Genomic DNA, 17,201 nt, shown 5'->3' on the forward strand with positions numbered 1-17,201 from the left:
AATAGAGAGTGGATACTAGTATCATACATAAAAATCAATGACCTTAGCTTCTCAGGTACCCCCCCCCCAGGCCAGGAACAATCTTATCTTATATCTCCTAATGACAGTGAGAACTCCACAGCTGCTCAAACTCCAACTGGTCCAGCTCAGCGGTAGCACACACCTAATTGCACAGGGAATGCTTCAGACTAGGGATGAGCGAACCGAACTGCAACAAACATTAAAAATCTATGTAAAATTCATAAATTGCACATAACCATATACCATGAAGTTAAAGTGACTCTGTACCCACAATCTGACCCCTCCAAACCACTTGTACCTTCAGATAGCTGCTTTTAATACAAGATCTGTCCTGGGGTCCATTCAGCAGGGGATGCAGTTATTGTCATAAAAATAACTTTTAATCCAGCAGCGCTGTGTCTAACGGCCGGGGCTTACATTTGTATATGCATTAGGCTGGCACCACCTCTCTGTCCCTCCTCCCCCGCTCCTCAGCTTTAGGAATACTCCAGGCAAATTGCTTCCTATTCCCCACCTGTTTGTATAATAAACATGGGCTGGATCGTTAATACACCTGTGCAAAGCTCAAACAGCAGTAAATGTTGAGGAGGGTGGAAAGGAAGGACAGAGAGGGTGTGCCAGCCTAATGCATATACAAATGTAAGCACCGGCCGTTAGACACAGTGCTGCTGGATTAAAAGTTATTTTTATGACAATAACTGCATCCCCTGCTGAACGGACCCCAGGACAGATCTTGGATTAAAAGCAGCTATCCGAAGGTACAAGGGGTTTGGGGGGGTCAGATTGTGGGTAATGAGTCGCTTTAACTTCATGGTATATGGTTATGTGCAATTTATGAATTTTACATACATTTTAATGTTTAAATAAATTTTCATACATTTAAAACCCCTTTTTTCTATCAATCTTATACATCCTCTATTTTTTGCTTAGAGTTCTAGGCTCTCCCTTACTATTTATCTTTGAATTTTAGTGATTTAGGGTAATCACTGCATATCTTTGACCTCAGCTCCCAAGTATATAGTGAGCATCACCTGCCCCCTGTTTTTGATCTATTTTAACAAGTGGCTAGTCATATATATGTTTTTAATCTACATATCATATTATTGTTACCATTATTATATTATATTTTTTTGCATTACCGCAATTATGTATGTATTCTAATCTGTACGTTTATGAATTTAATATATGAAACTGTTCCATTATTATTCTTTATTCACACTGGTTTTATCACGATTAATTTTATTTCTATCAATATAAAATTAAGTATTTAATATCTACAGTTGTTATTTGTTAAGTGTTTTTAGAGAGCCTACTGTGAACTGTATTATCGGCAATAGTAATTGCCGACAATAATACATCTCCCTGTAATAGTTAATATTTAATTAATAAAGCACATTTTCGTTCTAAAAAAAGCTATTTTCGTTGTTCAAAATCATAATTAAAACTAATCCATGCTTTTTCAATTTAATATACTGTAAATAAATATAAATATATATATATATATATATATATATATATATATATATACACACACATTTATTTATATATTTATTTTTTTATTAACTGTATATTTAATTGCAAAAACATTGATTCATTTTAATTATGCTATTGAACAATAAAAATAGCTTTTTTAGAACAAAACTTTGTTTTATTAATTAAATATTAACTATTACAGGGGGCGGCAATTTTTTTTCACTATTTTTGCACTTTGATTTTTTCGACTTTTTTCATTGTAATAGCAACTGAAACTAAACGAAACTATACCCTATCAGACTCTCACTATTGTAGCTGCAATTATTTAGCTGTTATAGCAAGGTTCATTTTAGGTTCGGTTCGTACGAATCCAAGCTTCAGGAATGTTTGCCAGATCGAAAGTTCGCTCATCCCTACTTCAGACATTTTTAAACCTCCTGGATCTTCACCATTTACTCTCTATATATTATTGGCACTTCAGGTAAGTAGAAAACATTTATTGAAACACAATCCAGCGCGTATCAGGGGAACACTGTACCCCCCTTCCTCAGGGATAAACAGAATGAAAGACAATACAAGACTTTTAAGGGTGCCTTCACACTAGACGTATATGTTTTATTGGGCATAATGGTGGGTGTAGTAGTGGTCTGGGGCATAATGGTGGGTGTAGTAGTGGTCTGGGGCATAATGGTGGGTGTAGTAGTGGTCTGGGGGCATAATGGTGGGTGTAGTAGTAGTCTGGGGCATAATGGTGGGTGTACAGTGGCGTAGCGACCACGGTCGCAGGGGTCGCCGCCGCGACCGGGCCGCTACCAAGGGGGGGCCCGCGAGGCCCCCCCCTTACCACTGCACTGCCCGCCTCCCACTCCCTCTTGTGACCGCAAGCAATGTTTTGCTTGCGATCACAAGAGGCAGGGGCCCCCGGCTGTCTTGCGGCCCCCAGGGAGCTCTGTGTGCGGCGGGGGGGGAAGTACTTCCAGCGCAGGGAGCATCGCGTTAAGCTCCGCCCCCTCCTCGCTAAGCCCCGCCTCCCGCCGGGGGAAGCCCGCCAGCGCGTGTGACCTGGGGGCTACAGAAATCATGCAGGTGAGTATAGATTTTTTTTGTTTTTAAGGGGATGATGGGGGTGTAGTGGTATGATGATGGAACAAGAGGATGATGGGGGTGTAGTGGTATGATGATGATGGAACAAGAGGATGATGGGGGTGTAGTGGTATGATGATGATGGAACAAGAGGATGATGGGGTGTAGTGGTATGATGATGATGATGGAACAAGAGGAAGATGAGGGGTGTAGTGGTATGATGATGATTAAGGAACAAGAGGATGATGGGGGGTGTAGTGGTATGATGATGATGGAACAAGAGGATGATGGGGGTGTAGTGGTATGATGATGATGGAACAAGAGGATGATGGGGGTGTAGTGGTATGATGATGATGATGATGATGGAACAAGAGAATGATGAGGGGTGTAGTGGTATGATGATGATGGAACAAGAGAATGATGGGGGGTGTAGTGGTATGATGATGATTAAGGAACAAGAGGATGATGGGGGTGTAGTGGTATGATGATGATGGAACAAGAGGATGATGGGGGTGTAGTGGTATGATGATGATTAAGGAACAAGAGGATGATGGGGGTGTAGTGGTATGATGATGATGGAACAAGAGAATGATGAGGGGTGTAGTGGTATGATGATGATGATGGAACAAGAGGATGATGGGGTGTAGTGGTATGATGATGAAGGAACAAGAGGATGATGGGGGTGTAGTAGTATGATGATGATGGAACAAGAGGAAGATGAGGGGTGTAGTGGTATGATGATGATGATGATGATGATGAAGGAACAAGAGGATGATGGGGGGTGTAGTGGTATGATGATGATGATGGAACAAGAGGATGATGAGGGGTGTAGTGGTATGATGATGGAACAAGAGGATGATGAGGGGTGTAGTGGTATGATGATGAAGGAACAAGAGGATGATGGGGGTGTAGTGGTATGATGATGATGGAACAAGAGAATGATGAGGGGTGTAGTGGTATGATGATGATGATGGAACAAGAGGATGATGAGGGGTGTAGTGGTATGATGATGGAACAAGAGGATGATGAGGGGTGTAGTGGTATGATGATGATGGAACAAGAGGATAATGGGAATGTAGTGGTATGATGATGATGGAACAAGAGGAGGATGAGGGGTGTAGTGGTATGATGAAGGAACAAGAGGATGATGGGGATGTAGTGGTATGATGATGGAACAAGAGGATGATGATGGGGGTGTAGTGGTATGATGGTGGAACAAGAGGATGATGGGGGTGTAGTGGTATGATGAAGGAACAAGAGGATGATGAGGGGTGTAGTGGTATGATGATGATGGAACGAGGATGATGGGGATGTAGTGGTATGGTGATGGAACAAGAGGATGATGAGGGGTGTAGTGGTATGATGATGATGGAACAAGAGGATGATGGGGTGTAGTGGTATGATGATGAAGGAACAAGAGGATGATGAGGATGTAGTGGTATGATGATGATGGAACAAGAGGATGATGAGGGGTGTAGTGGTATGATGATGGAACAAGAGGATGATGGGGTGTAGTGGTATGATGATGATGGAACAAGAGGATGATGAGGATGTAGTGGTATGATGATGATGATGGAACAAGAGGATGATGAGGGGTGAGGGTAGTAGTATTATGGTGGAGGTGGTTGTAGTATGATGATGGAGGGGCAGGAGGATGAAAGGGGTAGTAGTATGATGATGGAGGGGCAGGAGGAGGGGACAACATGGGGGGCATCTGTAAGGGGGATAAAATGGGGGCATCTATAATAGGGACAACACAGGGGGCCATCTATAAGGGGGAAACATTGGGGGGCCATCTATAAGGTGGACTACATGGGGGGTGTATACAATAGGGGGATATGTACTATAAGGGAGTCACATAGAGTCAGGGCTACCCACTAAATGAGGGTGTAAAGGGGCCAATACAGATGTGCAGTTTGTAGAGAGATGAGGATGGTGTCAGTGTGAGGAGCCTAATATGTTTGTCTGGCAGATTCTGTGGATTCGTGGCTCCAAAAAGTTCTCATAATCGCCCAGGGCAGATGATGAAGATGAAAAGGGAAGAACTCCAATCAGAGAAGACGTCCCCTGTGAGTCACCTGATATATTTGCACTGTAATGTATATGGTGTATAGAGCCTGTGTAGAGCTGGGGCCACCTCTATATGACTGGATGAGGTGATATTGGTCTATGTACAGAGGATTTTATTCAGTAGCAGCGGTTGTGTTAGTCAGTATGTGGTAAGGGGGGGGGGGCCAAGTTGACCTCTTGCACCAGGGCCCAAGAGACATTAGCTACGCCCCTGTGGGTGTAGTAGTGGACTGGTGCATGATTAAGGGTGTAGTAGTGGTCTGAGGCATAATGGTGAATGTATTAGTGGTCTGGGGGCATAATGGTGGGTGTAGTAGTAGTCGGGGGCATAATGGTGGGTGTAGTAATGGTATGGGGCATGATGGTGGGTGTAGTAGTGGTCTGGGGGCATAATGATAGATGTAGTAGTGGTCTGGGGACATAATGGTGGGTGTAGTAGTGGTCTGCTGGCATAATGTTGGGTGAAGTAGTGGTCTGGGGCATAATAGTGGGTGTAGTAGTGGTCTAAGGAGCATAATGATGTGTGTAGTAGTGGTCTAAGGAGCATAATGATGGGTGTAGTAGTGGTCTAAGGAGCATAATGGTGGGTGTAGTAGTGGTCTAAGGAGCATAATGGTGGGTGTAGTAGTGGTCTAAGAAGCATAATGATGGATGTAGTAGTAGTCTAAGGAGCATAATGATGGGTGTAGTAGTGGTCTAAGGAGTATAATGGTGGGTATAGTAGTGGTCTGGGGGCATAATAATGGGTGTAGTAGTGGTCTGGGGCATAATGGTGGGTGTAGTAGTGGTCTGGGGGCATAATTGTGGGTGTAGCATGTAACTTGCTCATATGTCTTATAGGGCACAGGTAGCTGAAGATGAAGCTTGGAACCTGCTATGACCTAGAGAGTACAGTGTGTTGAGGATGAATTATGTAACCAGCTGATATGTCTCTATAGTGCACAAAGCTCTGAGGATGAAGCATGTAACCTGCTAATATATCCTATAGAGCACAGGGCTGAAGATGAAGCATGTAACTTGCTGATATGTCCCTATGGAGCACAGGGTGCTATAGATGAAATTTTTTTTACATTCCTTGCAGTTTCTGTGCTGCTGTACCTTAAAGGGGTTATCCAGTGCTACAAAAACATGGCCACTTTCTTTCAGAGACCACACGACTCTTGTCTCCAGTTCAGGTGCGGTTTGCAATTAAGCTCCATTCTCTTCAATGGAACTGAGCAGCAAAACCCCGCCCAAGCTGGAGAAAAGAGTGAGGCTGTCTCTGGAAGAAAGTGTCCATGTTTTTGTAGCACTGAATAACCCCTTTAAGGGTTCGGAGGCTCTTTGAAGCAAGCTCAGCTCCTGAGGGTTAGGATTGGCTGCAGTGATCGCGCTCCCACCTGTCATTAACCGATTCAGTGCCGAAATAGCATAATTTAAATGTCAGTGATGACGTGGGGATTCCGATTGTTTCCTCTGACTGCTAGAGGAGTAACACTTACTGCTATGCAGTCAGCTCAGGGATCTTCACATAGAGTCTGCCATAGGTAGGCTTAATGAGAAAAGCGCTGATAACAATGATCAATTCTATGCAATGGAATAGCACTGAACAGTGTTAGCAATGTAATAAATAAATGTAATAGTCCCCTAGGAGAACTTGATAAGTGTACAAAAAAAATGTTTTTAAGTTTTTAAAAATATAACATAACTCCTCCCCCAGTTTAAGTTTAAATCAACCCCCATTTTATATATAAAACACATAAAAATAAATACAAAATAACTAAACATATTATATATGGTAGTGTGCATAATTGTGCAATCTAATAAAATATAACAATAGTGTTCCCGTATGGTGAACGGCGTAAGCTGAAATAGCCAGAATTGCTAGTTTCTTTGTTACATTGTATATCAGAAAAAAATAATAAAGAGCGATCAAAATGTCCCATGTACACAAATATGCTATAAATGAAAACCCAAGATTGTGGCACAAAAGATAAGACCCTACAGCCCTGTATGTTGAAAAAGCCCTATGGCCCTTAGAAGACTAGAAGTAAAAAATAAATAAATAAATAAAAGAAAATGCAAAAATTTAAATTGGCGCCTGGTCATTAAGGCCATTAAAATCCACTGTTTCCTTAAAGGAGAAGTCTCGCGATTTCAGACTTCTTCCTTAAGGGGATAATCCATACGCTAATAAGGCGTTGTGGTGCACTGCGTGCACCAAGCTACCCTGGCCAAGCTAGCCAGGGGGGGATTGATTCACTGGGGGAGGAGTACATGAAAACCCTAATTAGCATATGGATTAAACTGTTTATATCATGAATACGCCACCGAGGATGAAGGTAAGAGACTTATCTTTATGCTTAGCGCCCTGTGCTATAGGGACACATCAGCAGGTTAGACTCTTCTAACTTGCTGATCATTTCCCTTTAAAGGAGAAGTCCGGCCAAAATTAATTTTTGATATGTTGTTACTTATGAAAAGTTATACAAATTTCTAATGTACATTAATTATGGGAAATGCACATATACTGCTATTTCCCTTAATTTAGTAGATCAGGAAGTGTTAGAAATATCTCTGAAGAAGTGACGTCACGACCCAGGGTGTAATTCCTATGGAGTGTCCAGCAGGGGGCGCTCTCTATATAGAAGTCTATGGGACTTTATTGTTTCTATGGGTTTCTATGTAATGTAATGTTATGTACAGTGTACTTTATTGAATGAATACATCTATGGAATACTTTGGGGAGCAAGTGTCCTTGCTCCCCAAAGTATTGCATAAATGTATTCATTCAATACATTCAATACACAGTAAGCCCGCCGATCCGCCGCATTTCCGCCGCATTCCCGCCGATCCGCCACACGCTGATCCGCCGCATTCCCGCCGATCCGGACCATATACATTGAACTACAGCTCCCATCATCTGCTTCTAGTATGAACAGGTGATGGGATATGACATGCCGCCGGGCGCAGGGGGGAGCCGCTCAGTACACAGGAGCGCTCCCCCCTCCTCCTCCTCCTTCCGTGATAACTTCCGCCTATACCAATGCTGACTCCCTGCCTGGCCGCCGCTCTCCGCTCACATATACCGGCTCCCGGCATCAGCGCGGACACCAGGATGTATCGGGAGCCGGTATGTATGGGGGGGAGAGCGGAGAGCGGCGGCCAGGCAGGGAGTCAGCATTGGTATAGGCGGAAGTTATCACGGAAGGAGGAGGAGGGGGGAGCGCTCCTGTGTACTGAGCGGCTCCCCCCTGCGCCCGGCGGCATGTCATATCCATTACCCAGCTACAGCTCCCATCACCTGTTCATACTATAAGCAGATGATGGGAGCTGTAGTTCAATGTATATGGTCCGGATCGGCGGGAATGCGGCGGATCAGCGTGTGGCGGATCGGCGGGAATGCGGCGGAAATGCGGCGGGTCGGCGGGCTTACTGTGTATTGAATGTATTGAATGAATACATTTATGCAATACTTTGGGGAGCAAGGACACTTGCTCCCCAAAGTATTCCATAGATGTATTCATTCAATAAAGCACTGTACACTACATTACATTACATTACATAGAAACCCATAGAAACAATAAAGTCCCATAGACTTCTATATAGAGAGCGCCCCCTGCTGGACACTCCATAGGAATTACACCCTGGGTCGTGACGTCACTTCTTCAGAGATATTTCTAACACTTCCTGATCTACTAAATTAAGGGAAATAGCTCTATATGTGCATTTCCCATAATTAATGTACATTAGAAATTTGTATAACTTTTCATAAGTAACAACATATCAAAAATTAATTTTGGACGGACTTCTCCTTTAAACAGGGCCTATTTCATAAGGAAAAAGCATTATAGTATAATGTTACTTACACTTTCTCTGTTCCATAACTTTTATAATCTACTGCTGCAGACACAGATACAATTAGAGCAGGCATCCCATAGCCCACTAGATAGAAATATTTCCTTTTAGAACTTTCACTTTCGAAAACCTCAACCAGCATGATGTATAGTTGAACTCCTTCAAGGAACATCCATGTAAATGCAGCTAAGAAGAAAAAATGGAGGAGTGCAGCAAACACAGCACAGGCAATCTAGAAAAAGAATGTAAAGATAAAAACATGTTATTCAATAAATGTGTAGAAAGAACCTGGCAGCAAAGAGAATGTGTGATCAAAAAATAACCCACAGTTTACATATTTGACCAAAAGAAAACCCAAATACACCTAGATAGAAATGTATTGCTGCATGCTACTTGGCATGCTGTTATGTCTTAGACAGACAATAGTCCATAACAATAAAAAAAAACACAATAAAGCATTGGAGTGGGTTTGTCTAATACGGGATCACTGTGTCCTGTTTCAATTCACTAAGTCTTAAAATGCCTTATAAAGGACACAAAAGCTAATTTGTAAACAACTTTTAAAAATAGTTTTGTTCTAAATAGTTTACACACTCTAACAATGAAAAATCTGACACCCACAAGTGCTGATGATAACGCTAGCTCAGTCTTTACACCCAGCAAGGACATTCTAAAGTCATGTCTATATTTGCAGAGACACCAAGGAGGAATAGCCACAAGGGACGTACAGCATGTTTTGGGGAACCTTCCCCCCTTCCCAAGCGCATAATAAAGGGGGAGGTCCCCGAAAATATAGTGTGACATTTGCAGTGGTTTTACCGATAAGAAACCTGAACTGCTATAGACTGAAATCATTTTGTCTTTAGGCCTCAGAGAATGTTTCAGTCCTGCCTTTGCTCTGGAGAAGCAAACTGCCCCAACTACTGGTGTAATGCTCTATAGCAGTGCTTCTCAACTGCAATTCTCAAGGCCCACCAACAGATCATGTTTTGAGGATATCCCATACAAAGAACACCATGGTGTTGAGCTGCTGCATGTGGTCCACTATGATGGTCATGGCGTCCATGGTGACCGTGAGGCAAAACCAGTTGGGCTGGCTATTCTGTCAGGACAGGACAGGTAGGGACAAGACACAACAGTGGGCCCTAGGTCTAAACCCACCCTCTGTCCCTACCTACTTGCCTCAATCGGCCCTAGGCGGCAGTGGACAACCACGAAGATGTTCCCTATACTGAGTACGTGAAATACAGAACAAGACAGATGGACAAACGCAATATAGGATAGTCAAACGGGAAGGGTCAAAACCAAACGGGCAGCGCAGTACAAAACAAGTAACAATCGGATAATCAAAAGTCAAAGCCAGAGGTCAGGTAACACAGTCAAGCAAACAAAGGGAGTTAGGAATAGACAAGGGGGAGCTGGGACCAGGTTATTAACCTAAATAGCCAGCTCTGGGACTCTGCCTCAGCTTTGTTTTATGCTGACCAAGAGCCCAGTCCGGATCCTCATTGGACTGGCGCTCTGATCTTCCAGGTTACAGACAGGCAGAGAAACCTGTTAATCACAGAGACAACACAGGTGCATAATCAAGTCCAGAAGCTTCTCGGCTTAACTCCTGCATTGCCGGAAGCTGAGAAGCAATCAAGTGTGGCACACAAAAGCAAACACCAGGTCCAGTTCACACCAGGCTACTGCAAATTCCTGACACTGTGATAATACCTGATGCACTAAGTATCATTATATTACTGTGAAATTCTAAGGAGATCCTGAAAACACGACCTGTTGGTGGCCATGCGGACTGGCATTGAGAAGCACTCCTCTAGGGAACCATGGCAAATAATAGTCAGTCACCCCTTCTGCAAAGGTTCTAATAGCAAATATTTCCAACAAATGAACCCCCACAAAGATAGAAGACTCAATACTTTACTTGTAAATTTTACAGTTAATTCGGTTTCTCGTACAGGACATAATAAGATGCTTACAGGCTGATACGTGCTCTCCTCTCAGTCCAAACCATCCAACCTAGCGGCGGATGTTTCGGAGGATAAGCTCCTCCTTCCTCATGCACGAGGACGTATAGGTGAGGAACGCCTTAAGTATCTAACGGAGTTCACGTGATCCTGACTGACACGGATCACTGTGGGTTACATTCCCTATATCTGTATACAAACATTATATTGTAAGAAGAATAGACGCATGATGCATACTGGAAGAGAATACAGTTATAAATCCAGATGTATATCATTTACGCATGCATACTTATAGAAAGGCTTTGAAGCTGCAGACTTCATTAAGTCCATTGGGACTGAGAGTCTCAAGCTTCATAATGGACCATGTTTCTCTGCGGAGCAGTCGCTTACGATTCTCCTCCACATCATTACATAACTCAAGCTGTTCTAATATTTGCCATCTAAGGTCACACACACTGTGCCGGTTTTCAAAAAAATGGCGCTCCACTGTGGTCTCCCCGAATTCCTTTTTATCCTTACTTTCCTTGTCATTAAATTTTCTGATCGCTGACTTATGTTCGTTTAGGCGTATTTTAATTTGTCTGCTGGTCTGGCCAACATAGCCTAACCCACATGGGCATTTCAGAAGATAAATGAGATTTTTATCATTACATGTATAAAATCCCCTTACATCAAACGTCCGCCGCGAGGTTGGATGGTTTGGATTGAGAGGAGAGCACGTATCAGCCTGTGAGCACCTTATTATGTCCTGTACGAGAAACCGAATTAAACTGTAAAATTTACAAGTAAAGTCTGCACTCATTCTTGTGAGTATATGTTTTTGCGACTACGGAGAGCAAACATTGAAGAGCTGCAATACAAGGTATCTCTCGTATGCTATACACATCATTATATATCATTGCTGAATTACTACGGACAGAGTGGGGGTCCGGTATGATGTGGATGGACTGTTATATGCAATCTGATTTAGTGCGGTGTTGGTTATTTATTGTGAAGAAGACTCAATACTAAAATTAACATCTGTATTTAAATAGTCTCAAAAACAAATTATTCCATAAAAAAACATATCAGGACAAACACTTCAATACAATGTCATACAATGTTATAATCCTAACCAATTAGGAAAATATTGCACACTCCCAAAATCAATAACACAATGACCCCCAGTAAGGGTATATTGCACAAACTCAAGTGTATAGCCCTCAATGTGGATGGGATCAAATGGGATTTATTATGAAGTAATATATAGGTATTTATATGATACAGCCTTACAGGGCTTTATACTTAGGTTTGTTCAAAAGATGAGGATGGTGCTGGAGCAAAGAGCCTAAGATATTTGTCCGGCAGATTCTGCTTAGACAGGTTGTAGTCTTTATAATGACTTGCCAAGATGGAGAAGAGAGGAAAAGTGAGCAACTCTGATCAGAGTAGATGCCCCCTTTAAGTCACTGCATGTAGGTGCACTGTAATGGTGTGGCTATAAAATATGGTCCTTATATACTGGTATTATTTGGTACTGGTTTGCTGGATTTTAGTAATAGTGTTGGGGGTATTAGAAACTATGTGGTAATATAAATTATTATGTGGTGACAATATTTGTTTCTTATATACTGTTATTATTGGTCAGGTTTACTATATTTGCTTATTAACAGTGTTAGAGTATGATATGAAGCCACCTCTGGCTTTTTCCACATTTTCTGCTGGGAAAAAATCTGCAGGGAACAGCGATATCCTATGATTGTGTGAAAAACAGTAGGAGAAGTAGGGATGTGCTATGGGGCGTGGCAGGGCTATGGGGTGTGGTATGACTATGGGGACATGGCATGTTGCCTTGAATGCCTTTATATGTTCTGAGCAAAAGTTGAGAGATATGCGATTAGGTATAGTACCAGGATCGATGATCACATACACTAACAGGAGAAAAGATAAGGTACAGCAATGGCACATGGATTACTATTAGTTAAAGGACAACTCCCGCGGGACCCCCCCAAAAAAAAAAAAAACACAGACACACACAGACACCATACTCACCATCCCTCCGGTGACGATCGCCACTCCATTCGCCCGCCGTCCGCCTCACCGTCACCGCCGTCCGCCGTCCAGCGATGTCTCTGATTTCCGGGTCCAGCCAATGAAAAGGCTGCCGGTGCGCAAGCGCACTGGCAGCCTTTTCATTGGCTGGAGCGCATCACATGGCTTCCAGCAACCTCAGCCAATCAGGGCTGACGAAGCTGGAAGCCATGTGATGCGCTCCAGCCAATGAAAAGGCTGCTGGTGCGCATGTGCACCAGCAGCCTTTTCCGTCCCATTCACTCTCTATGAAGACGCCGAGGAGGAAGAAGACCCGGACCGCCCCCCGGCTCTGACGTCGTCGTCACCAGATGCCGCCCGGGAGAAGAGGACCGTGACGATCGTAATAGGTAATGTATATATTCTTTAACTTCCGGGCGGGGGGGTCGGGGGTCCGAAGGTGGGGGAAGGGGGCCAGACCGGGTATTTAACCACATTACAAAGTTATATAACTTTGTAATGTGTGTTAAATAAGCTAAAAAAAATTTTCGTGGGAGTTGTCCTTTAAGCAAAAGGGAACAAGGGAGATTACTAGGTACAGCAACAAGGGACAGGGGCAATAATTAGATACAGCAATAGGACAGGGATGTTATACTGTACTTTGTGCCAGCACTGTTCTTCTCTCCCAACTCTGAACTCCTCCTATATACAATGGAGATCAGAGCAGAGAGCTGTTAGAGGCTGGCCCCTGCTGAGGCTCTACACCAGTGCTTCTCAAACTGTGAGGGGTCAGTTTTCACACAGTAACTATGATCTGCACAGTCCTCTTGCTGTTTGAAAAAAAATCTCCATTTTAGCAAAATGATTAATTTAGTTTGTACTTTATTAGTATATAGAGCTTGGGAGAGGGGTGAAAGGCGTCCCTAGCATTATTTTCAGCTTTTAAATGGACTTTCACCACAGATGGTGAGGCCCAGGAACCCTCTTGGTCAGTCTGGTGAGGCCCAGGCATTTCCTTGGTCTGTTGGGTGAGGCTCCAGTGGAAAAAGTTTGAGAAGCACTGCTCTACACTGCCATGATCCCCAGCTGAGCTTGAGGTCATAGGTCCCTGACTGGTTCTGGGACCTGTCACCACTCACTGACATCATTAAAAGTTAAATTGTTACAAAGCAAGTTCACCCGCCGACAATTTAACTCATTCGCATACTAATGTTAAAGGGGTTGGCCACTTTATAGTAAAATATTTTAGTGTCCAGTATTAATAAGTGTACTCACTGTATATACTGACAGACAGAAGCTCCCTGTGTACCTCACAGAGCTAATATCGGGCTCCCCTCCTCCAGGCTGTGCTGCCCTGTTCTGTGGTGTTTTGGTCCATAAGATTGCTTACATGGAGGAGCATGTGACCATGCCCCGCCCCCCAGTGTCCACCACTGAGCCTGTATATGTCTATGGAGGACACAGGGGACAGGGCATGGTCACATGCTCCTCCATGTCAGCCATTTTATGGACTGAAACAAAAAAGAGCATGGCACCACAGCCTGGTGAAGGGGAGTCTGATTTTAGCTCTATGAGGTACACAGGGAGCTGCTGTCAGTATATACAGTGAGTATACTCACTAATACTTTGTACTGACCTATTTTACTATAAAGTGGCCAACCCCTTTAACCAACCCATGACATACATGCACATGAACATGCATTAAAGGGTAAACCTTTTAATGACCACCTATACACCATTCATCAAGGGTCCTTATTCTAGGCCAGTGCTTCTCAATTCCAGTCCACCAACAGGTCATGTTTTGAGGATATCCCATACGAAGAACAACGGTGATAATACCTGATGCACAGAGTATAATTATATCACCTGTGAAATACTAAGGAGATCCTCAAAACATGACCTGTTGGTAAGGCCTGAGGAATGGAATTGAGAAGCACTGTTCTAGGCCAACGTCTTTTTATTGTGGGCATAGAATAAGGTGCTCCATTAATAACGTATTGTGGAATCTCTTTACCAAATTGTGCCCTTTGCATCCTGGATTCCACAGAATTTTCATCTGTCACGAGCAAGGCTATGCTATTTATTGTGTCTAATATTTATGTTTCTCATATCTCCTTATAATGCTGTTAATGATAACCTTTTTGTCAGGAATCTGCAGTAGCCTGGTCTGAACTGGGCCTGGTGTTTTGCTTTTGTGTGCCACACCCGATTGCTTCTCAGCTTCCGGCAATGCAGGAGTTAAGCTGAGAAGCTTCAGGACTTGATTTTGCACCTGTCTGGTCTCTGTGATTGATGGGTCTCTCTGCCTGTCTGTAACCTGGAAGATCAGAGCGCTGGTCCAATGGGGATCCAGACCGGGCTCTTGGTCAGCATAAATCAAAGCTGAGGCTGAGTCCCAGCGCTGGCTATTTAGATTAACATCCTGATTCCAGCTACCCCTTGGCTATTCCTGCGCTCCCCATCCTAACTCCCTCTGCTTGCTTGTCTGTGTTACCTGACCTCTGGCTTTGACTTTTGACTATCCGACTGCTACTTGTCTTGTACTGCGCTGCCTGATTGGTTTTTGACATTGCCTGTTCGACTATTCTATATTGTGTTTGTACGTCTGTCTTGTTCTGTGTCTCACGTACTCAGTATAGGGAACATCTTCGTGGTTTTCCACGGCCACCTTGGGCCGATTGAGGCAGGCAGGTAGGGACAATTGGTGGGTTCAGCATCAGGGCTCACTGTTGTGTCTTGTCCCTGCCTCCCCTGTCCTGACACTTTTTGTCTTAATTTTTTCAAGAAAACTGTTTTTATGGACTCTAAGAGCCACATCATTTCTTAGAGTGGTTTCACTTGGAAGTATCCACTGAAATCAGTTGGAGCAAAATAACCACCTAAAAACTACATCAAAATTAGCAACTAAAACACACACACACACACACACACACACACACACATATAAAATGTCATGCTGATTTTGAGGTGGTTGTTTAAGTTTTTGCCTATATACCTATATTTACCTTCAATTGGGTTTGCAGGCTGTGCAAATATACAGCTATTTACAGTGCATGTGGATGAAAAACCTCAAAAGTACTGAAAACATAATTATCATGTAGTGATGCAGCAATGTCATGGATTTTTGCATTCACCTTTTCAAGGTATGCATGAAATCTGAAATGCATCTACAACAATATCCCTCTAACAGGTGCAGATTTTACTAATTTTTATAGGATTTCTTCTGCCACATGGGCATTTAGCATTATATTTTATGCATCAGTGAATCTGTTATGTTACAACTGATCTGTTATGTTACAAGTTATTGCGCACAACTGTGCGGTCACAATAGATTTTAAAGCGATACTATACTCTGTTTATCACCCCCCAAAATCACTGTAACCATTAATCTGCTCATCTCAAGTGCTTTCCAATCGTCTGTTAACAATGCTTGGTTTGCCTAAAAATTATCTTTATTCCACAGCAGCTCAGTCAATATGGCATGGCCTAGGGTGTCTGTGCCCTTGGCCTGCTAAGCCTCTCCTTCCTTCTTCTGCCACCCCATCCCCATCACACCCCCGGCAAGTAGGTCATATCGTCACTGTTGTTATCAGCAGATCGTGCATGCTCTATCGCGTCCAAAGTTTCTTGGTCTACGCCACCATGTCAGTGTGCCTGCGCAGCTTTCAGGACTCCCTATCGCTGTGAGAGGCACAGGCTCTGTACAGCCCCTCTCACAGCGCTAAGAAGTCCCAGATGCTGGGTGAAGACAGCACAGACGCAATGACATGATAGCCTAGAACAAGAGGCTTGACCGCATCAGTGCGCCTGCGCAATCTGCTGATGACAACAGTGATTACGTGACCTGCTTGCTGGAGGGGTATGACAGAGTGAAGGGGGGCGGAGAAGAAAGAAGGAGAGGTGTAACAGGCCTAGCGCACGGACGCCCTAGGGCACGCCACATTGACCTAGCTGCTGTGGAATAAAGATGATTTTGTAGACCAAAGGCGCATTGTTGAACAGACAACTAGAAAGAACTTCAGATGGCCCCAGTGTGTTATTTTTTTGGGCGGGCAGGGCGGGGGGGTGATTAGCGGAGTACGGTATCCAATATTTATTAAGCTGAAAAACAACTGAAATAATGTTTGAAACTAGAAAGAACTTACCGGCTGATCAGTGCGGTTGATTCCAATTAAAAACAACAGTTCTGCCACAAACAGACTTATACAAAGATTTTTATGGATTGTGTTACGGTCACTTTGAAGGCCACGGAAAAAGCAGAATGTAAAAATACATATCAGAAGACAAACAAGGGAAAGCAGGATTCCAACCCAGGTAATCACATTTAAAAGGAGGTCATGGTCCATATCTGTGTGCTGAAAAATAAAGTTTATTGAGCATTTGGTTACTATTGAATTTCCATTAACATTACATCACAAAAATAATTGTGGAAGACGACCTTATAAGATTTAGTCTGGGTTCACTCTGTATTTTTGCAATCTGTTTTTCATCTATTTTATGCAACAAAAAAAACCAGATGCATTTGTGTGCATCCATTTGGATCTGTCTTTTTTTTTCTTCCATTATAAAAAAAAAAAAACAGATTAAAACAAATCCCTTTTTTTAGCGTACACAAAAACATGGTCGACCACGTTTTTGTGTACAATAAAAAAGGGGATTAGTTTTGATCCATTTTTTTCCTCTTTTTTTTTCTTTCTTTTATTTAAGTGAATGGAAAAACTGATCTAAACAGATGCA

At 43.1% G+C, this 17,201-nt stretch overlaps 1 protein-coding gene across 2 annotated transcripts in view; it reads right to left on the reverse strand.

Annotated features, from left to right (window-relative positions):
* Positions 1–17,201, reverse strand: part of ADGRL3 (adhesion G protein-coupled receptor L3) — a 643,814-nt gene that overhangs the window by 84,799 nt on the left and 541,814 nt on the right. For both annotated transcript variants that reach the window (XM_069977905.1, XM_069977904.1), the window contains exons 16-17: positions 16,610–16,819; positions 8,496–8,716 (exon numbers count right to left, since the gene is read on the reverse strand). In XM_069977905.1, the coding sequence (XP_069834006.1) occupies positions 8,496–8,716; positions 16,610–16,819 (431 nt within the window). The remainder of the gene's footprint in view (positions 1–8,495; positions 8,717–16,609; positions 16,820–17,201) is intronic.

This window comes from Dendropsophus ebraccatus, chromosome 7, assembly GCF_027789765.1.
Source record: "Dendropsophus ebraccatus isolate aDenEbr1 chromosome 7, aDenEbr1.pat, whole genome shotgun sequence".
NCBI lineage: Eukaryota > Metazoa > Chordata > Amphibia > Anura > Hylidae > Dendropsophus > Dendropsophus ebraccatus.